At 36.7% G+C, this 23389-nt stretch overlaps 1 protein-coding gene across 1 annotated transcript in view; it reads right to left on the bottom strand.

Annotated features, from left to right (window-relative positions):
• Positions 1-23389, bottom strand: part of NFXL1 (nuclear transcription factor, X-box binding like 1) — a 42986-nt gene that overhangs the window by 15133 nt on the left and 4464 nt on the right. Inside the window, exons 6-18 of the mRNA XM_048941953.1 lie at positions 23186-23347; positions 22961-23061; positions 22003-22117; positions 21561-21685; positions 20564-20686; positions 20119-20209; positions 17350-17470; positions 16623-16779; positions 15801-15892; positions 14352-14373; positions 9231-9371; positions 5897-6063; positions 4982-5051 (exon numbers count right to left, since the gene is read on the bottom strand). Coding sequence (XP_048797910.1) covers positions 4982-5051; positions 5897-6063; positions 9231-9371; positions 14352-14373; positions 15801-15892; positions 16623-16779; positions 17350-17470; positions 20119-20209; positions 20564-20686; positions 21561-21685; positions 22003-22117; positions 22961-23061; positions 23186-23347 — 1487 coding nt within the window. The remainder of the gene's footprint in view (positions 1-4981; positions 5052-5896; positions 6064-9230; positions 9372-14351; positions 14374-15800; positions 15893-16622; positions 16780-17349; positions 17471-20118; positions 20210-20563; positions 20687-21560; positions 21686-22002; positions 22118-22960; positions 23062-23185; positions 23348-23389) is intronic.

Genomic DNA, 23389 nt, shown 5'->3' with positions numbered 1-23389 from the left:
CTGAAGCATGTAGGGAACCTCATCTCTTCTCTTTGTCTGGAGGAAAAAAGAAATTGGTCATACTATCAAAGAAGAAATTCGGTTTTGTCTGGCAGAACCAATCACCTGCAAATTAACTTGAACTCTATCTCATTTTTAAAACAGGGGTTAGAAGCTCATGATTAAGCCTTGTACATGCTGAAGTCAGAGTACAGACCAGAGACACGTGGTCCTAACATGAATGCTGCTCCACACAACCTCTGCACAGTAAGGGAGACAGACTCCTTCTGGCTCCCTGCCCAACAGCATTACACACTGAAACAGCTACGAAGTCTCATCTGCCAGACATTCTGAACTAGAACCTACCATTTCAGATTCCTCTTCCATACTCATTAGGCACACTTTCAGTAATGATGTCAAAGCCCAAACAAACAGTTTTATAACTCACATGTCAGAGCTGCAAATTCTAGATAATCTCCGTGTGCTACTACAGTAGAAATTTTCATGTTACATACCACCAGAGCATAGCACAGGAATATACTTAATCCAATACTGAAATCATATTTGCTCATCTAGGGCATACAGTCACACAGTTCACACTCTGAAGGATGCAGAACAACAATGACACTGACAGTTTCAGTTGCTTCTCACCCCCTCCAATGCAAACACAACATATAAAATCAAGGGAAGCAGTCTGATGAGTGGTAAAACAACACCCCCATGAGCTAAGACAACAGAAGCAATCCTACCACTTCTGCCAGATAAGTGCTGTAGTTGGAAGGGAGGGGTTTTTGTCCTTTTTTTTTTTTTGCAAACGTTGAGCTATTACAAAGTGCTAAAATATAATGTGTGTATCCCTTTAGATCTCTTTCACTGTAAATACTCTGTTCTTAATAGCTAGTAAACTAAAGTCGGAAAAGTCTTTATATTTGTCATGGCAAGACCATTAAAAGAAAGCAATATAACCCACAACTCTGAAAGATTTGTTTGTTTTATAAGCATTTTCCACTTTGGGAATGCACATAAATTCTAACATTATGCCTGGCAGTTACAAAAACAGTCAACATTTATGGATGCTTAACCAATCTTCACCAGCAGGTAATGAACACATTCTGTTAATACACACATAAGAATCACCCCATTCTTGAGCAGCTGTCTCAAAAATTATAAACAAAAGTTGAGTTTATCATTTCCAACCCACTCAGCAGTTTTAAGTGCAGCTCTGCTCTCAAAGCTTTGTGAAAACCTCTGCTGCTTAAGCTAGACGTGGAAGAAAACGTGCTTATGATAGAAGCAAATCTTCTGTAGCACAGCAACAACAAAATGTAATGGAATACTGGCAGGGAAGTTCAACCTCTACTGCCATCCCACTGACGGTGCCTCTGATGTCATGGGCCAACATAATAAAATAGGAGGCATTATCTTCAGAGCAGCCCTCATAGATGTATCGCAATGGGGTCCCATGTTTCACATTAAGACAACAGCAGAGTGCACAGTAAAAGCACAAAGTACTGTTATTTTGTTGAAAAATTAGTAATTACACAGAGCAAAGAAAAATGTGTTAAACAGACCCACAAATACTGGTAACGGATATGTAAACAGTAGAAACTATGACTGTTAAAACTTGCATTTAAGATCTGTTCCAAAACATCTGCTAACATGATCATAAGAATTTAATCACCACTGATTAAAAAAAAAGTTAAGTTTCCTTCAATGGGATATTTAGCTATTGCTACCAAACAAAAAAGCAAAGAACTTTTTAATTAAAGCTTCCCATCCAACAGCTGTAGCAATATCAAAGACTTTGCTTCTCCCTAAAGCAGATAGGAAATATGAGCTGTACCGCACAATATTTGAAGTCTTTTTAAATAGCTTTATATTACCACATCCAAAACAAAAGCAAGAAGCCTGGCAAGACTTTTCAATTCCTGTTTTATTGTCCCAGTACAGTACAATCAGTAAATCAGTACAACTGATTTTCATGATGCTTCGAAGAAGCACACTCCCTGCAATTCAAATATGGAAGTATACTATTTTCCACAGTTTCCATTAACCAAAAAAGACAAACATTTCAAAACTAAGACTTTAATAGAATATTGTATTCTACTGAACCTAAACTGCACTGTGCTGAACTTGGAGGAGTTACAGAATACACTGATTTTTAACAGACATTAGTTTCACTGAGTTCTTCTGGTAAACCAAGTTCAGATTCTGACATTGAAAAGGAAATTCTCATAAATACTAACCTGGTATTTACTTTCAGGCTGCTAAGATAACACAAAAACTTTTCAGATTTGGTGTTGAGGGAACAATTTCTTTAGACAAAAAAATTAAGAACAAAGGTTAACAAAACAGGATTGGAGAAAGTAGGAGGAACTGAAAAACAAGGATAGGAACTGTTTGAAGCAAGACTGTACTAGCACATTTCAAGAAAACTACTAAGATATAGAACTAGAAACACAGGAAGGGAACAGTATGCATTTTTATATAACTGATTACACCACAAAATTTTTCATGTAGATGAAACTACATAAATCCGTATCCACAGGAATGAGAATTTTAAGAGTTAAGCAAAAGCGTTATCCAACTAAAACAGATTCTGTTGTCCCAAGTTGTCTGTTCACATCCCACTGATTTCAGTTCTAAAAAGACCCTGTTCTACAGACAATGCAATTCTGAACTGCAAACTCAAATTCAATAGTACTACTGGATGGATTTTAAACCTCAGACCGAGTCTCAGGAACACGTCCAGAAAAATCACAAGTTACATTAATCAAAGTCAAAGATGAGATATGGAAAAAATCTTTGAAGAGAACCTGAAGTACAGGAACACACAGTTCATGTTAAGAGATTAGAAGTACTATTGAAAATAAAGAGGAGGAAGTGTTGCAGCAAATAAAACCAAAGTAACAGAGAGGGAAATGGAAGGACAAAAGTAAGAGGTAAAGAGACAATGAAATAATATCCTAAAATGCTCCCCTGTTGGGGAGAGAACTTTCAGACATCCAGATGAGAAAACTGTGACAGACACATTCATTTACTCATGCAAGACACAAAAAGGATGAGCAAAATGAAGACATCTCAAAGACAAGGGTGAAAAGTAGAAGATGCAAGTAGGCATGCATCAAAGAGCTCAGAATTTCTATTGGGCTTTCACTAATTTGTTCACCTTGTCTGCAAAACAGAGACTCTTAGGAAGCAGGCAGGAATACTGTCAGTTCTGCAAGTCACTCAAAACCAGAAAGTCTATCTAGTAAAAGATAGGACACTTCTGAAACCAGAAAATAACGCGATGAAAGTTTTGAACCCACATCTACTCAGTTGAGACAGAAATCAGACAAGGTGAGACAACAGATCTCAGACTAGAGGATGCCACAGGCAAACCAGCATAGCAGAACAAAATGCAACCAGTGGAGGACGAGCTGAGTGCCAACTACATACTACTAGCGACAAAGTACAAGGCCAAAATGGAGCAAGAAAACAACAAGTATGGGATTAAGTATTTTCAATGCTTTGAAAATATGCACAAGCCTTTTCTTTATTGCAAGGAAGCAGATTTTCTGAGAAATTCTGAAGTGTTTAGCAGTGGAAACACTTTCCAAAATATCCCTGACTATCCAAATTTTTCCACTCTGTAAATTTTCCAGTTCTACAGTAGGGAAACAGAGTGAAGAAAGGGCTATCACCCCTGTCACAACTAATGACAACTAAAGAACAAAGGCACAATAGTAAGTAATATACAGATTTTTGAAAACACAGAAACACTGCAGAGCAACAGCACTGGGAGGGACTAGAAAGAAGTCATTTCGCCTGTCCCATACGTCTTAAAGCAATAAAATCCATAACTGAACTAACCCCAATACATGCCTAAGCTGTTACTGATGAAAATTCTGTAGCTTTTCCAAACTGTTCTTCCCATGCTCTACAATCTTTACTACTCAAAGACAGTAATTAACATGAATCTTCCTAACTGATACAGCCACTAGTTCATAGTCTGTCATATAACAAGGATATTATTCTTCTTTACAGCAACCCTTCATACAGTCAGGTACAGTAAAGCAATTAACTCCCTTGTCTTAAGCTTCACACTACTTACCATGTTTCACTTAATGCCTGAGTGCACTAGAACTCATTTTACTTAGGTCCCAAATGCTTTTTCAAGTTTTTTTGTTCGTTTGTTTCCTAAAACTGCTGTGCAGTGATCACTAACCCTACACAAGAAAAATCACAAATACAGTCCTTCGTATTTGTCCCAACCAAAGAATATTCTGTTATTCTGAGAACAAATATTCAAGATCAGTTTTCAATCACATCAAAGGACATACTCTTTCTCATTCAACCTCGCCAGCTTCAAGCTTCAGCTGTCAAGCCATGAATGAAGTATTCATTGATATTGTCCTGGAGATATACCTCTGGTAGAATCTTAAGTTCTTTACTGTGAGAGTGGTGAGGTGCTGGAACAGGCTGCTCAGAGAGGCTGTGGATGCCCCATCCCTAGAGGTGTTCAAGGCCTGATTGGATGGGGCCCTGGGCAGCCTGGTCTAGTATTAAATGGAGAGGTTGGTGGCCCTGCATGTGGCAAGGGGGTTGGAGATTCATGATCTTTGAGGTCCCTTCCAACCCTGGCCACTCTGTGATTCTGTGAATCAAAAAATCATTAAGGTTGGAAAAGATCTCTAAGACCAAATCCAACCATCAACCTATCGCCACCATACCAACTATACCACATCCCTAATTGCCACATCTTCACAGTTTTTGAATTGGACTCCAGAGTTCTTGATCCTCTGATACAACCTCCCAATTTGAGAGCTAGACATTAATAACTGTCCTACAGGTACAGTTCACAAACTACCCTTTGCACCTATCATTCAGCACATTCATTTAGATTAACCTTCTTTAGCTTGCTTGGCCTATGAAACTGTATAAAAACACCACATAAAGTAAAGTTTGCAAGCCACCAGACATTCATCAAATCAAATATTTATTTGTTAACACGGCTTACCTGTTTTGGACACTGATTTTTGCAGGAAGTAAGAAGATCTTTTTCTTTTACATCTGCGCTCGTTAGTTTTCTATAGAAGAAAAGATGTATTTGTGGTAAATTCCAAATTTAGAAAAAAGAGAAAAAAAAACAGGAGTCAATGCAATTAGGAATGTATTTTAAGTGCATCCCATTGCAAAGAGAAACGGGGTCATTTGTCCATATCCCATGGGACTAATATAAATGACACTAGGTCTCTATCAGACAAAAACACATAAATTAAGAGGATTTACAGTACTTTAAAGAGAACACAAAAAAAAACATATGTGCGTGGGATGAACGTTTTTGGAGCAACAAGCATACAGAGGATAATGTTCAAACCCACACTTCCAATTTATATCCAGTAAAGCTTATCTTCCCCCACTACCCACACACTCATAAATAATTAAGAAGGAGCACAAATGATTACTAAGATGTTTTCCAACTAAAACAGATAGGGTTTGAAGGACATTTTGTTTCAGAAATCCACATTTTTCTAAGAGTTTTAGCTGTAAGATCTTTTACAATAGCTACATTAATTCTAATTCCTGTTACAACATTCTTCTTAATTTACTGCAATAAAAGAACTGTAGATAGATTAAAAACATCATATAAGATTACTATGTACATGCATAACTCAAAGTATTACCTTATTATAAAAGCATTAAGATCAATTCTGCTCATGAGAGCAGAATAACAAGTAGTTATTTTAGCAGTAATACTAAATAAAAACACTGGAAAGATTTAAATATAAGAACAACGCAATATATTACAAATTATAACCTTGAAAAGATGTTTTATAACTTGCCATGGGAGTATCTCCCATCCCCAGACATTTCAAATGGTTTCCAATTAGAAGCATTCCAATGAAAAGTTGGGTTCCGTTCTGACACTTACAAGCATTCAATATACAGTACTGACAGTTTGCAGTGACACTTTATTTTAAGCATCTGGAGACATGATGGACAATCCCCAGGATGACAGGGTAAAACACATCGGTGAGGACAGCCCAATGGCCGTGGCTTGGTACACTCCTCTTCACACTGCAAACATTCTGGACCTGCCTAACAAAATAAAAACAAAGTAAGTGGCACTAAAGAAAGTGCCAAACGTTTGTTTACAAGATGCCACTAACAAGCTTTTAGACAGAAGAAAGAGCTGGAGAATTTTTTGCCATTGAACTCAGCTATTCAGTAACTTATCCCCCAAGCAAAATATTAAAATGTTTTTTTTTTTTTTCTTTTAAAGAAATGTCAGTGTATATGGGACAAAAAGAGCTCTACTTTGTCTCTTAGACATGAAAGAACCTCTGAATATTAGTGTTTTGGAAAATAGCCATCAAGTCTGTTCATTTTCTATGGAAAACTGTTAGAAAAAGAATTTCATATTCAGAACTAACTCTTCCCACCCAACATGTTATTGTAGTACTTCAGTCATGATACACTGCTCTACAATACAAGGGTGTGGAGGTTTAAGAAACAAAATAATTCAATAATTCATGTAGTCCTCCCAGAAAATATTTGATGAACGTTAAGGTAAAATATGTTTCATTCCTACTTGTTCCTGTCCCAATAACTTAGACAGAACCCCAGTTTGGAAATATGCACAGATAAAATCAATGTGATTTAATAACTGAACCCATTCAGCACAGTATTCAAAACACACACAACCACATTCAAACGCTCAGTTTCACATAGAACCAACCAAAGTAAAGCCAATTTACCCAAGAATGAGGCTACACAATGCTTCTGCAAAAGAACTAAATCATAACATCATCAAGGTTGGAAAAGACCTCCAGGAACACCCAGTCCAACTGTTAACCCATGAAACCATGCTCACTAAAGCACATCCCTCACTGCCACACCTGCACAGTTCTTGAGCACCCTCAGGGACAGTGACTCCACCAACCCTGGGCAGCCTGTTGCAGCGCTTGACCACTCTTCTGAGAAGAAATTTTTCCTTATGTTCAACTTGAACCCTTCCTGGCACATCCTGACGCCATTACCTCTTGTATGATCACTAGTCACCTGAGAAAAGAAGCTGAACACTATCCCTCTACAATCTCCTTTGAGGTAGTTGTAGAGAGCAACAACATCTATCCTGAGCTTCCTTTTCTCCAGACTGAACAGTCCCAGTTCTCTCAGCCACTCCTCATGCAACTTGCATCCAGGCTTTTCAAAAGTTTCGTTGCCCTTCTCTGGACATGCTCCAAGGTCTCAATGTCTTCTGTGTACTGAGGGGCCCAAAACTGAACAGAGTACTTGAGGTGCAGCCTCATCACTGCCAAGCACAGAGGGACAATCACTTTCCTGAGCCTGCTGGCTGCGCTACTTCTGATAGAAACCAGAATGCCAGTGGCCTCATTGGCCACCTGCTGGCTCACCTTCAGCCAGCTGCCCACCAGAACCCCCAGATCCTTTTGCACCACACAGCTTTCCAAGCCTGTAGCGTTGTATGAGGCTGTTGTGACCAACGCACAAGACCCAGCACTTGGTCTTTTTGAACCTCACACAATCGGCCTTATCCCACGGATCTAACCATTGTTTTATGCTGTTTAATACAAGGACATAAGGATTTAAGTTTTAAATATTTTTCCTCTTATTTTCTTCCACTTACAGTTGAACAATCCTTGCTGCAAAAGTTTAAAAAGGAACCTTTCTACAATGATCATCTACAAAACACACCGTGCCTAAATCAATACCTAGGAAGATAGCAGCAAATGAAAGCATTTTTAGATTTGTGACAAGAAACGTAGCAAGCTGTGTGTAAATGCAAACAGCTGGCCTTTCTACTGTATTTTCTAACAGGCAGAAAAAAATCTTAGTTCCAGACAAAAATAATTACACACACCAGCAAAAAATTTAAGCAGCCTTTTTCTGAATACATTTGCCATTTAGTCTATTAAAACAACAGAAGTTTTAAGATATCAAAAACAATTGGAGTTCGTTCAAAGAAAATTGAGAAATGAGATCTATTCAGATTTCATATGTACATAAGCATCCCTTTTTTGAGAATGCATTGCCTCATCCAAAACGGAGCCAGACATAACCTGACCCATACACACCTCAATTGGTTAAACTGCAGGAATAAGCAGACACTCTCTTACACTCATAACTAGAGATCTTAGAGTGCTTCCACACTCAGTATTTATTGTTGTCATTCTATTGCTGGACTTTGTTGGTCCACAACAGCTTACCCTAACAGCTCAAAATCTTCAGACAAAAAAATCTGCAATCATTAACTAAATACTATCATAACTGCACTATAATTAGTTATCAGATAAACAACACCTCTTCTAAGACTCGAATTCAGAAATTAATAATCCTATTAAAGTTCACTGGAACAGGCTGCCCAGGGAGGTGGTGGAGTCTCCTTCTCTGGAGATGTTCAAGACCTGCCTGGATGCCTACCTGTGCAAAGGTGTAGGGAACCTGCTTTGGCAGGGGGGTTGGACTCGATGATCTCTGGAGGTCCCTTCCAACCCCTACAATTCTGTGATTCTAATACAATAAGCTAAAATATAATAGATATGTTTTGTATCCTATTGAATGCTTGCTCAGTTTTCTATATGACCAGAGGTGATGCTGTTTTGTTGTTTGTTTTTTTTTTTTAATTAATGCTTTAAAAGCTTAAAAAGTCTTTTTCCTCCAAACTATGACTCTCTCAAACCATAAGCTATGTGCTCTCGACTGATCAAAACTACAGCAACTTTCACCTCTGCATTTTCATTTGTTTTACAACATTATTTTCAGCAACTAAGATCTATAGCTCATAAGTGACAGTTTGTAGAAGAAATTGATAAACGTGAATATATCGCTCCAGTGATTCAGAAAGTCTTTGCCTGCTCTGCAATCTGTGCTCTCTGCCACAGATGTCAGACCTTCTCAACCCATATCCAGCTCTTCTCAGTAAGCAGCTTTCCCAGTAGACTGCAAGTGTGTTTGCTCAGAGGCATTATCAGTAGGTTGTTAAAACAAAGCAACATAACATTAATCTACAAAAAACAAAATGCGCAGCAGTTATGAAATACATAATACTGTCCCAGTTTTGTTGTCTAAGGAGTACAGACTAGTAACTGTCACAACATCAGTGGGAATAGAGCACACATATATCAGATTCCAGTGGAATCTGTAATAGATCCTATGTGTTCGAGCAGCAAATTCTTTATTTTCCAGTTAAAACTGAAGACAGTATTTAAAACAAAGTAAAAGCAAAAAAGAAATCAACCTACCTTCTTTCCATCTGCATTACTGCTGATTTTAGTAACATGATGACATTCTTTCATACAAGTGTGATTCTGACAACTAAGAAGTCGCCCACAAAATCTTTTACACGAGTAGGGACCTGCAGAGTGACACGGTAATGGACTAACCTGGAAGTTAAAAATATAAGATTTCTGTAAGTAGGTAACTTTGTATCTATCTGTTTATATTTATAGGCAGATAGCATGTGCATGTGTATATAAGATTGTACATGTATACTGTGTCATGTGTGTATGAACATTTATATACAACACACACCACCATTAGAGAAACTTTTGTTCTTAAGTGCCTTGCAAAAGAACAAAATCAGCAGAAAGCAATCGACTTTATTTTTTTAATATATATACACAGACACTTCAGGCTCTCATCCCTACAATCACACATTTATTTTATGCTGATTAATTACACTTGGTAAAAAAAACCTTGCTAACTTTCACAACCTAGCTTCCCTCCTTCCCATCTCCTTTTCCTTTTCTAAACATACTACTACAATCTTGAACCCCATAGTGCCATTTAGTCCTTCTTTCTGCTTTACATCCGTGTCCACCAGGAAAGGCTCCCAAACAGCTCTATATCTATTACAAAAGCTGTCTACAGTTTGTTTCCATGGGGCTAATTGTGTTATGGTCATCACAGATGCAAAACATTCTTACAATTCTACCTCTAACTTCCACTGATACTGAAATAGATGGTTAACAAGGTTAGCTAACAAAGTTACTTCCCTGAAGCTGAATGGTAAAAGTACCTTCCAATACAGAAAATATTAAAGGAAACTCACTCGTTTCTATTTTTCTACCATTACATAACATTCACATGGAAAAAAAAAATGTTTCTCTGGAGCTGTCACAAAATCCATTTTTTAAAAAATCGTGATCATTGTACAGAGAAAAAGAGAAACTATTTCTGATGTTACCACAAAACAGGCTAATGTGACATAATTCACTTTGACTGTGATTTTATGTTATGGCTTTAGTTGACTGAATAGCTTCACTCTGCACCCCTTCTTTTTCTCTCTTCCAACTCTACAATCCTAATTGCACTCTCCTACCACTTACTTTGAACACGCTCTACTACACATCTGTCTTTAGAGCAAAACAATGCAGCTAATTAAAATGGAAGAAAATAAATTGACAGAAAAACAAGTTATTTTATTTTGCCAGTCTCACAAGATGCTTGGCCATACAAGCAGGTGAGTAAGGTAGGAGAAAATGGAAGCACATAGGTTAGGGTGAGGAACATTCTCCCTTCAGCAGTGTGCACATGCTGATTTCCTTCAATCCAAAAACACAAGGCAGGATTTGAATCCACTTGCTTATAGAAATCTTTTTTGATCTCATACCAGAAAAAAAAGAAAAAAGAAAAAAGACTGGATTTCACATTAAGCCATTGCAAAACAATTCATTCACAAAACTTCTGAATTCCTTCTCATCCTGATCCACAGAAAATCTGTAAACATAGGAAGAATCCTATGAGAGACTGAACTCCAGAGGAAAAAAAGCAGGGGGCTTCTCTTACATCCCTATATGAGAACTGCAGCTCATTATGCTGGCTAAGGCACTGCTGCAGCTATGAAACATATCTGAATGCTGCCTGCCCCTGCTGCCTCCTGCAAGCACACTACAGCTCAGTCCGTAATGGCTTTTGCTTTTGTTGACCAAATGAGTAAAAGCCAGCAACAGGCCTAATGAAAGAGAGCCTAAAAGAGAGAATACTGCTGTGTCCAATGAACATACACTGATTAGCTGAGCTTGTATCATTTCTGTTATCCTGCCCCTTCCCATTTCTCCATCTTCTTCCTCCTCCTCCCTCTCCTAGTCACTTCATTCCAGCAACAAGGTAAATAGTAAAAAGGATATTGGAAGGTAAAAGAAGAAAAGACAGTAAGGAGGCATCATTCTCTGTTCACTAAAGAATAAGGGCAAAGAAAAAAAAAGACATGACAGCTTTTAGAAGCTTTCCAGGACATTTTTCAAATGGAAAAAAAAAACCCATAACCAACAGATGCATCAGTTGAAATACAAAAATAAAAATCAAGCACAACAGAGCAGACTAACAGTATTCCTCCTATAAATTATCCACACATACACACAAAAAAATCAGAATAATACAACACAGCATTAAATTTCTACCAAAGAAAACACATACTCAACCCCCTCCCTACCCCTAGAAAACAAGAAAATAAGTATTCTTTCTTCCTAAAAACAAAACCGATTTTCCAGTATGTTCTAAGTACTCATCATAAGCAAAACAAGAATATTTTCCTAAAACCTTCTGCAGGGACTTTAAAACTTTTCCATAAAATTAGATTTTGAATATAAACATCAACTCTCAGAATTAAATTTTAAAGAGACCACAGGTATGTTACTGCTACGAAATGTGAAAGTCAAAAATAAAAGTAAACCACCAAGTTTTATTTTGTGGTGGCAACAATTATGATGACAGGTGATTTTCACACCTACAAGTTCAATCAGAATTGGGTGCTGCTTTTAAGCACTTTGATTTATAAGAAAAAAGAATTAACAACTGCTCTAATTACATGTAAAAATACTTGAAATTGACACCATAAAAATACTTAAAAGAAAGCTGCAAGCTGTAGCCACAGAAAATCTTATTTTAGGCTAAACATCTTGTAGAATGGTATTTCAGTGAACACAAATTTGATAAAATTATGTTTCCTGAAAAGTAGTTTTAAGCCTGTTATCTCAAGTGATAAATCACTTTCCTAAATACATAAAGACATGTGAGAAGTAGAACTAAATCTATCCCTTAAAATAAATTAAAATGTCAAAGAGAAATTAAAAAAAAAAAAAAACAAACAACTTCACTGATACAATGCAGCATCAACACTAGTTAAAATTATTGTCCAAGGGGAAATGTAAAGAAAATAAATTTTTACTAGTAATAGCATACAATTCCTAAACTGCTTGTATCCATTCTCTCTTCTGTTCATGATCTGCAGGCATCTTGGTAAAGCACAAGGAGCCCTTGTAGACTGTTTCATCCTCAGCTAATTGCTTTTTGTACTTCACCCATTGCAGGCTGTATAACAAAGGTCCAACAAAAGCAAATCATAGTGCAGCAATGAATCCCCCTCTTCATAGGCAAACTTTCCTTGAGAAAACCATTACACTGCTCACCTGTGAAACTTTCAGATTTCCCTGTGAAAATCCCCTCAGGGGCTGGAAACTATTGCAGTAGAGCAACTGTTCAGAAATCTATACAAACAATTTCTCCTTCTAACAAAAGTAAATTACTTTGAGATGAGAGTATTTGTTAAGAGCCAATGAGACCGTAAAACACTGAGCAAACACTATTGGTTTTGCTTTTTTTTCCTTCTTTTTAGAGATCTCAGAGCAACATTAAATGTACAAGGCACTGAAAACACACTGTAAACACACTGAACTCGCACAGTAATAAACAAGTCATTCTTTTCTTCTCCTGCTACCAAAGTCTCTAAGATTAGGACACTTAATTCCTCTCCAGAGGCTGCCAAACTTGAGCAGGAAAGAAACATTGCACTCTGTTGGCCAAAAGATGGAAAGTTCCATCTAATCTCAGTAAACATAAATTCCTTAAGTATAAACTCAGATTCCTCCTTATTTTTCTACAGTAAGCTGTAACAAAACCACGACCCAAAGTCATTAACTGACTCTGCTAAGAGCATTATGCAACAGAGAGGGGATTTCCTTGTTCAGATATTTTGAAATAAGCAGTCATAAATACACTTTGAAATTTAAATCATTTTCTCTAATAAGAGAAGGGAGGTATATGAAGTTCACATCCTTGCAAATCTGAACAGTTCTAAAACAGCTTACATTATCTAGCGTACTTTAAGTTGGGCTGATTGCACAAAGCTGCTTTTTTTTTTTGTTTTAATGCAAGCTCACTAAGGATAGGATGAGATTTATTATGATCTATCACAAGAGATGTCATTCATTCAAAATAAGATACAGTTGATATACCTGGAAGTTTTGCTGTGGAAAGCAAAAACATAAATCAGCTGTTCCAACTACAAACAAAAAGACATGGTTATTCCTTTCATGCAGTTCAAGAACATACTTTTCTTTGGCAACTAGCAAGCTGAAAAGCAGCTCTGTGGAAACTGTCTTCACACAGCATGTTTGGATCAATAAATGTATTGCACGAATAGACTGCTGTTTTAACTTTGTTAAAAAAATCTGTGACATTGCTACCACATATTGGGCCACCATTACAACTCATACCAAAAGATCATTAAAGAAGATCAAAGAAGAAAAAAAGTGGGTATCTTGAATATTTAAAGTTTACTATTTTCTAGAAATTTTCACGAGATTAAAATAGAATTAGTTTTCCTATACTGGTATCAGCTGTGCTTTGATAGTGCATTACTTACCAGTAGAGGTATTACCGAACCGAGGTGTAAATAGCAATATGTTTTTAAGATTAGTTTAGCAATTATCTTTTAAAAAATGAGAAAAACACGCTGATCTTCCATTCCTTGACTTTTAGAAATGACTGTGAATACTGACACTATTACTCAGGTTCAAGCATTAATTCGATTTTCTTATTATACAATGTAAGCCAGAACAGCCAATGACTTGATTTGAGATGGAGAAGCCTAAATCCCAAAAAGGTAAGCTAATAATTCAACTGTGCTGTCTGACATTATCCATTTACGCTTAGATCAAATCACTTGAGAAATTTCTGGTACAGCACTATATTCTCTTTCCTTTTGAAATGAACACAAAGACACACCAGGTGCTGGGAAATTGAAGAAATAGAACAGGGAGAGAAGAAGAACTATACAGTGAAGCAGGAAAGAAAACCACAGGACTACATAGTGAAGACAGAACAAATCAATTTAAACACTATTTGAACAAATATGCAATACACGAATAGCTTCACAAATACGAGTTTTCATTTCTGTCCAAGAACTCTAATTTAAAAAGGAACTAACACAGCTCTGATAGGTAAGCCTTTGTGATGTTATTTCATTGGTTTTAAAACATAAAAAAAGCTACATAACATTTCTCCCTCGGTACTTTTTCTTGCAGATTGACGAAGCGAGATACACTTCATATTTTACTTAAAAAGCCAGTTTCCAGACTCACCTCATGCTGTCCAAGACACTCCCTGTTAAAAAAGAGAAAAAAAATTTAGAAAGCGTGTATTTCTTTAAGTAGATGAGTGATAGTGTCTTTCACAGGAAAGTAATACATTTTTTAAAGAAACAAAGTGCAATTCAGGCCAGTGCAGGCAACACATGGAGCTAAAAAAAAATGTAGGTCAAAACCTAATCTGCTTTTGAGCACGAACTAAAATAAAAAGCCTATTTATTTATGTAGGTCAATGCCTTCACCTTTTCAACAATTTTTGCTATTATTTTATGATAGCAACTCCAGAATTTCTAATACAAAGCAACTACCTATAGCTACGTGAGGTCTTTAGTACAACAGGATATCAGCAAGAAGAATCAGACTTTTGTAGATCAAGGACCCACACAGCAACCTTGCACTCAAGCTGGGATGAGCAATTACTTGTATGAAAAACTGGCAGGATCACCAGGTTCAAATTGGCTGCATGCTACTTGAAAACCAATTACAAGTGGAATTCTTGTTAATTTGAGGATAGCAATGCCACTCAAAAGCATCTCGACAGACTGAAGGAATATTTTGTTAGGAAGTTCATGAAATACAAAGTTCTGCATCAGGGACTCTGTAGCACAGGAAATTTCTGTTATGCAACTTTCACAAAGAAAAAGAACATTATAGTTGCAACGATCTATCAGAAGAGTTTGGGTATTCCAGAATTAACGGTACCTAATACTAACAGAACTTCAATTTGCCAAGCACAATAAAACATAGCAATGCTATGTACCCAATAAAATTCTTATTAGAAAATCAAATACAGCTTTCCCAGTATAGGTTCCTTCTCACTGAGCAAACTATCTTCTGGAAAAGTGCCTTTGAACTGAAGGAGGTGATTTTAAGATGGGAGCTCAAAAGGACTAAGAGATGTGCCCTACATACACCTACCTACACAACACTGTTCCTGAAGTAATGCACCCAAATACTGAAACCAAGCTGTCCAGAACTCTATATTTTTCACCTTTTGGGAACCTGGCTTTGAACTCTGAGCACAAGTATCAGGAGTACTGAGTAGGAATACTTTCCATTAGCATATAATAAATTATAGGGAAGATCCATGCACTGAACAACCGAAAAACAAAATAGCAATTAGTTATACAAAGTTACAATCCTATAAACTAAAGAAAGAAACTACATGGAAAAAATGGGTGTATGTCACTTAAAGACTACCAATTTACAATGTCAGTCTTTGAGATTTTAATACTTTTCTTTTAAGGCAGCATTCTATTAGAAACAACCACTTTTTATTTTCCTTCCATATAATAAGTACATACTAGCAGAACTATTAAACCATCACCAATACTTCCAGGTTTATGAATGAGAATGTTGTTCACATAAGCTCACATCATCTGAAGAGAGCAGTATCTACATGTCCAAAACTTTGTTTTCTTTCTTTGTTTATTTAATACTTACACAGGTATGGGAACTTCACAGGGTGGACATGGCAACACAGTCTGAATAAAAGCTGGCTCAGATGGCTGCTCCCAAGGACCTGCAAATTGATGCTAAGAGCAAAGTACAAAACACCATTGGAACCACGTGCTTAAACTTAAATAAACTAATTATCTAAAGAGATTCCAGTTCTAAAAAAAAAAAAATAATAATAAAAAAAACAATCCACTTTCTAGTAATTTAAAAAACAAACAAAAAAATGAATAGAAAACCCAACACCACCTCCCCAGATAGAACAATAATTTCACCTTTACCATAGCAACAGATAAAAAAGGCCTGTGGCCCTACTGCTAAAAATAAAATGCAAAGCCAAAAACAAACAAACAAAAAAGAACACAAAAGCAAGCATTTAATATATAGAAAAACTCCTACTAAAAGCTTGAAATCATCATACTGAAATTCACATATGCATCGTATGTGAAGATGTCAAACAATTTCTTCTAATTTCTGCACACTTTGATGGTTTAGTAGTACCAATTAAACTTAATTTTTTTCCTTCTAAGAATTACCAATTGGTTATACTTGAAATTAAACATATGTAATGAAATTCCAGCCAGTAAAGTTCTTACAATTTCCTAAATTACCCTAACTGTACGTACATTATAAATTAGATTACAACAAAGGAACTAGAATCATTTAGCTTTTCAATTAAGCAGTATGAATACTTCTGTATTCAATTACTTATTCTGATTTCCAAAAGGCTTCAACAAAAGTTTAAGGCCAAACAACTGTTTCTTATTCTTCAGCACACAAATAACACCCCATTTTTCACTAGTTACTTACAATGCCGGTTTGTTTCACAAGTGCTTCATCGTGGCAGGAAACAGGGCACAAATGACCACACCTTAACGTCTTCTGGCAGGACTGACGACAGGGAGGACACCGGCCAAAGTGACAATAGTGCTTCTCCTGGGTAGGGTGATGACAGGTAGGAGGGCGACTGAAGTAAAATGCAGAAATCAATATGGCAGCAAGGAATAAGACCACACCGTCACTGGGCAATTATGGCTCAAATATAAGAATTAAAACAAACGCTGTTTTTAAAAATACGTTTAATTTTCGCTTTCCTCGTGGTGAATATTATGGTCAAATTATACATGATTTCTAAGTGAAATTAAAGTAAAAGCTGGTTTTGCATATTACAGTTATTACTAAGCTAAGTAATCTTGCTGCAGCTCAGCAGAAAATACTGTTTTTGTTTTCACTGCTGAGATTTTATGTGAACTGCCTTCTGAAGGTACCAGAGATGACATGAAGAAGGGAATGGACTACAGAGTCAAGGTTCAGTGGAGCAGAACCTCCCCGTAGTGTGCTGCTCATGAAACCACAGCAGCTAAGAGTTGTCTTAAATGAAGAATTAGCACTTATCTCCCCATCTGCATAGTCAAGGATGCAGAAACTGACAAGCAATGTAATTTTTACTTTTTAAACTGATACATTTTACTACTTTCTTTGAAGGTATTTTAAATTCCATGACAGAACCAGAAACACACCCACTTTCTATACTGACCTGCACAGCTGTTTACATTTGGGAGGCTTGATGGTGCGCTCTCTGCCACAGGGCACTTTAATTACAGTTTTTCCACAATTGCATTTCACATCTACAGTCTCTGGACACGGATTACAACTACCTAAAATAAATACATTAACAGCATGATCACCTGAATGAACTGCCGATTATGAACAATGGTAATCAATATAAGTCTGAATTTTGCATATGGTATCATTATCTTCCTCCAGTGATCTAAATAACAAATGGCTGTTAATTTATTTCTGCTTACTCAGTTAATTTATTTCAAATCCCTCTTGGGAAAGGCAATTTAACCATCATAAAATAACTGTAATTATAATGTTGATTATGCTACCATTTGTTAACTGCTACCAAGTCTGAAACAATCCCACCCACTCATTTTATAAAAAGAAGCTAGCATCATTAGAACGCAACTGTTTGGACAACACAAAGCTTAATACTGTCACATACATCTCATTCTTATATACATATGAAGTCATTTTTCTTCAGAATACAAAAGAAAAAAAGAAGACATTGAAAAAATGGTAGGATGCTGTTTTGGACAATATTAAGAAATCCTTTCATCCGTTCATCCTTTACATACAATTAATGCTCTTTTGAAAAGATCCTCTTCATCTCTAAAGCAATTCATACTACTAATGCAATATATATATATTTTTATTTTAGTGATAAAAATCACTAAAATATCTGTTTTTAAATCTAAAGCTCTCCCACACTATTTCTTCAAGCGCCAACTGTTGTTCCATTACTGAAAAATCAACAGTAAGAATATGCATCTTAAAAAAGAGGGATTTTAGCCTACTGACCATGTTGCACTCAAACTTTAAGGAAAACAATGCTTTGCAAGCATTATGAACAGCACAAGTTTTTAAGCAATTCTGACAGACAGCTGCTGAAAAAAAAAGGTTGAAAGAACACAATCTTTATAAATGGAACTGTAATATATAATCAGCACATACAAGTAGGTGCTTTTATAAAATAAACAAGGAATCTGAGGTTATGTTGCCCTGAGTGACTAGCACGCATACCATTTACTTACGATACACTTACAACTTGTACACTGCTAAATGCCAAGTGCTTATTATCAGCAGCTATCTCTCAGAAATTCTGAGAACAGGAACCTTTTCAAGGACCTGACCTGGCAAGCTATTTCTAGGAGGTACACTATTTCCTTTAAAATCAGTGGTCACTAAGATATATTAGGTCACTGCTAACGTAATCTGGATTACAAACTGACTATAAAATATGCAGTCACAACTTTCAGGAGCAAAAAAACCACTATTGAGGAGGAGGAAGAAACACACAAATACATATTTTTGAAGTCAAACTCACTGCCTCCATTAGAAATACTTCCAAACACTGTGACAATAAAGTATCACAAATTGTAATAGGCTAAAATTTGTTAGCACGCAGGAGTTAATCTTCTACATCTGATACTATAATTATTTGCTTCGCTGGGTACAAATTCTCACAAAATCAACATCATTTGTTTATTTATTAGTTAAAATACTTTAAAGTATTTATTTCTTTATAATTTCTTCTAATAAGAATGTAACTATGAGAAATCATTAATGTCACTTCTAGCCAGGTAACAAGATGCAATCAGCAACAAATACAAGCTAACTATTGAATTTAAGTTTATCCTGTTATGCAGCGTTGGCTCCTTAAAGTTTTCCAACCAGGATTTTGTTCTGTTATTTAGTTATGACTTCTTCACTATGTTTTTGAGGGACCTTTCTACCCAAACCATTCTATGATGGTATCAACCAGCTCAAACTAATGCAGAAAAAAAAAAAAAAAGTAACCTTTTTTTCTTTCTGACAGTCCAAGAAGGGAAGGAACACAATTACTGGGGGGGGAAGGTGAAACAAAAAACCTACGAGCCTGCGGTAATAGATTTAATAGGATGTTAAATGGGACAACTAACATATTTACCTTTCATAATCCTCTTTAAGATTCACTACCACAAAAGCAAGATTGACTGAACAAGTTGTGAATTATTTCCTGAGGAGCTGCAATTTATAGTTCAGAATAGCAAGGTAAATTATACAGGCTATTCTGCTGCTACTTCAGCAGGGCACTAGATTCTAGAAGGAAAACTGCTGAGAAAATAGCCCCCTTTCAGTCATTCCAATTTAATCCCCTACCAAATTAATGTAAAAGCAGTTGGTCAGGATAAAAGTGGCCAGGTAATTTTGGTATTCTTCAGGATATTTTTAACCAAGGTCACTAAGTGGTGTAGTAAACTTTTTTTTTATTGATACCTTTCATATATTCAGTAACAAATTTTTATTTTCTCATCTGTAAGACACATTCAAGTTCAATCGACACTTTTTTTCTGACTACTCATATCACACATTGTATTCTAGGATTTTCAAAAATGATGAATGACCAGTATTGTCATTTTTACATGCAGCTGGACTTCATTACTCATATTTAGTGACCAGAATTATTTAGGGAGAAGTCAAGCAACTCATTTTGAATTAAGCAGTTGGAAAGGGGATAGAGAATTTTCAGAGGAACACTGCTAAGTAAAATTGGCAGGCAAATATCCTGGCTGTCATTATGTAAGCCCTTAGGCTCCAACCAGCACCAAAAATCTTTCAGACACATTGCTCCCACAAAAAGCCCACATGCAAAGGGGAAGAACTCATGAAGCACCACACAGAGTCATACAAGCACTAAAATAAACCATATTTTGTTTACTATTATTGTTTATCACTACAGGCATCCTTCACCTGTTCTTACCTCTGTGGCAGCCTGAAGGACATTTGTGATTTCTGCAACCTAGGGTCCGCCCACAGACTTGATCACAAGGTGGACAGTTTCCAGGACAGCACTATTGAAACGAAATACTCTATGTAACTCCAAACTTCTGGTATAAATTTGTCCTCTTCTACTATCTTTTTTCTCTGCCCCTTTCTTTCACTTCTTGAAATATTATTCATGAAATTTAGTCAAATTTCCTCAAATTCATTTTAGAAATAGAAATGAGGATAAAGTTGTTTAAAAAAAAAAAATAAAAAAAAATCAAACTTAATAAAAAGCTCACATATTTTAAAGTGATCTTTTGATACTAAAAAAGCCGAAGGCTTCCAAAAAAACATTAGAACATCTTAAAAGTTAATTTATAAATACATATATGTTATTATCTAAGGAATATATTTCTAACAGACTGTTTCCAGACACTTACCTTTCTTCTGCACTGGTGCTTTTGGCAATCACGAATTTTAGTACACTTTGTCTCACATAAATAAGGCTTATGACAAGGCATGCGTTTAGTGTGCTTCCCACAGCGACACTGTTTTTCAACTTCCTGGGCAGCAAGGTAGGGAAAAAGCAAGGTATTTTTAATACACAGGAACCCCACCCCAAGAAGAAGAAAGAAAAGAAGAAAAAAAAAGGAAAGGAAAGAAAACCATACGAGAGGAGTGATAAAAAATATATTCTACTACTAGCTGGAAAAAAAACATTCGTGGCCAAGTAATATTACAATGCTCTAATACAGATAGTGTATTTCATGCTCTAAGAGCAATAGCCAACGTGGGATTTTGTGTCAGTACTGCAAATGTTGTGCTCTAGATAGTATGGAAAGACTTCAGCTTTGGTCTCACCAGGATGGCCACTTCAAGAGAACTACTTGGAGTATGCAGTGCAAAACATCAAGTGTAAATGCAAAATGAATTCATGCAAAGAACTACCTCACCAGCACAGTAAATTCATCTTCTGCATACACAATTTAAGAAGTAGATGAGTGGCTTTTTCTCTGACCTTCATCCCAGATATAATATACTAACTACACATACTAACACCACAGACCTGGCTGTGGTGTTCAGTCAAGAGACAATCAGACGAGAGCTTTACAGGCCAGTCCACAAAAGCTCCACAGATACTCAGGTCTGAGCAAAACATTATTTGCTTATTAACAAGAAAACACCAGTATGTAACAGCATCTTCTCTTTCATGAATGAAGAAACATTAAACAGAGCAGCAAGGAAGTTTAAAGAGCTGGGGGAAAATTGTTTTTTTCAGGGTGTATTTAAGTTAGAGTAATAAGACATCTTTATCTCAGAAAAGCCACAGATTTTGTGACAGATGTCATTTCATTTTCCTCAGTAGACTCGCATGTTCTGAAGATAGAGTGTTTGATAACAGCAGTGTATGTGAAACAGCTACACAGCTGGACCAACCTGTCGGCATATTTCACAGGGACCTCGATGGCAGCGCTGCAAACATTTATGGATGCCACATTCTAAAGCTTTGTCACAGCTATCACCGCAGGTGGGCACATCCTCTGTGCAAGGCAACATAAACTCTAAATGAAAAGAGAAGTACAAGCAAACATTAGCAGAACAAAATTTAGAAAACAATGCATTCTGCAATATGACTTCAAACACAAATTCTCTCCGTCGTTTTTGCAAAGAGCTTCCCCAGAAATAATCACATAGACGATAAAACTTCTGCCACTAAATCAAGCTTTGAAAGAATGAAGCAAAAAGGTATGTTTCAGCTTTCACAGTTGACTGTAAGAACTTTTTATGGACCTTGCACTGCTTAAGTAACCTAAACTGCTGACAGTCAAAGGCTGGATGACATTTATTTAATTTACTGGGAAAAAAAAAAAAGGCTTACTTGATTTTCCACATGGACAGAACCTTTTCCCAGAACGAGGACAGTCTCCACAGGGACCAGCATGACAAACTCGTTCACATGTGTGATTACCACAAGGTAAAGCTTTTCCACACACCTGGAAAAGTCAGAGAACTCAAGTGAATGCAGTGTGACAAAATGACACATGAAGATAAAGCAATCCAAGAAAAAAAAAAAAAAAGAAAAAAAAAAAAAAACTATGGGTGCCTGATATCTGGATGGAATTGAACTTCCTCAGCAACGAGGAGCTAATTGTACCAATAACTTTGTTAACAAGCCTTCTATTTGCTGAGTTTGCCAAATGAAACTGATCACCCCTGCAGCAATCCTGATTGGAAGACCACTGTACACTGAAGGTCAGTGATTCACAAAACAGCCTGAGCACACACAGGCCTGTAGTGTGGTAGGCTAGAGGCCCATGTGCTGCACACATTCCATGGCCAGAGATTAAAGCTAGCCAGTTAACAGCAACAGAGGAGCCCACAGGCAGCTCCTGCATGGTGACAGTGACTATGCCAAGCACACAACCTTGATTTCATCTAGAAGCACAGCAAGAAGTTCTCACAGGAACATCCTTTCTGTTTGGCAGTAGCAATGATTAATAGAATTGTTTTCTTGTAACAAAATCCTGTAACAGTTTGAATGACCAAAACAGAGTAACACCTGCTACGGACAGGGTCTGCACAGCATGCTGAGCATAGATCCCAGACGCACTAAATGCTGCATAGCTTAGGATTTCCACCATTTAAAGGGTCATAATATTAGTTATACTATTCTTTTTCTATACAGCGTTATCTCAAATAAACACCATTTTAACTGATACTTTATAGAGCCTTCATTATTATTCTCAGACAGAATTGGGTTTTATCAATCCATAATACACTGAGTAAATTTTACAAAGACATGAATGAGGAGAGGAAAGGTGTCTTCATGAACATACCTGCTCACAGTGCCACTGAGGACTTGCACAAAGCCTTTCTGCTGTCTGCCTTCCACAGATGCACCGCTGTTTACTGACACGCGGACAAGGCTGACAATCTCCTGCATGAAATCGTAAAGTTACACTGAGCATAGGAATTAGATTTTTTGTATTCAGCTTGGAAAATAGAAATATTTCTTAAAAAGTAAAACAGCTGCTTTTTTGAAGCCTCAGGAGGTGGTCTACCTGAGTGACAGGGATTCTCACAGGTATGTTGTCCACACAGCAACATTCGTCCACATGGCAGATGACATGACCACTCCTTGGCACTGCACCTTCGAGGCACTGGTTTAGCTTTCCTGCAGTGACAGGATGTTGTGACCATCTTTGGGCAAGGTGGACAGGGACCTAAGCCCAGCAAAGAAAAGAAAAAAAATCATTAACAGCTAT

This window comes from Lagopus muta, chromosome 4 (assembly GCF_023343835.1).
Source record: "Lagopus muta isolate bLagMut1 chromosome 4, bLagMut1 primary, whole genome shotgun sequence".
Taxonomy (NCBI): domain Eukaryota; kingdom Metazoa; phylum Chordata; class Aves; order Galliformes; family Phasianidae; genus Lagopus; species Lagopus muta.
This window is presented reverse-complemented; position numbering and strand designations above follow the sequence as displayed.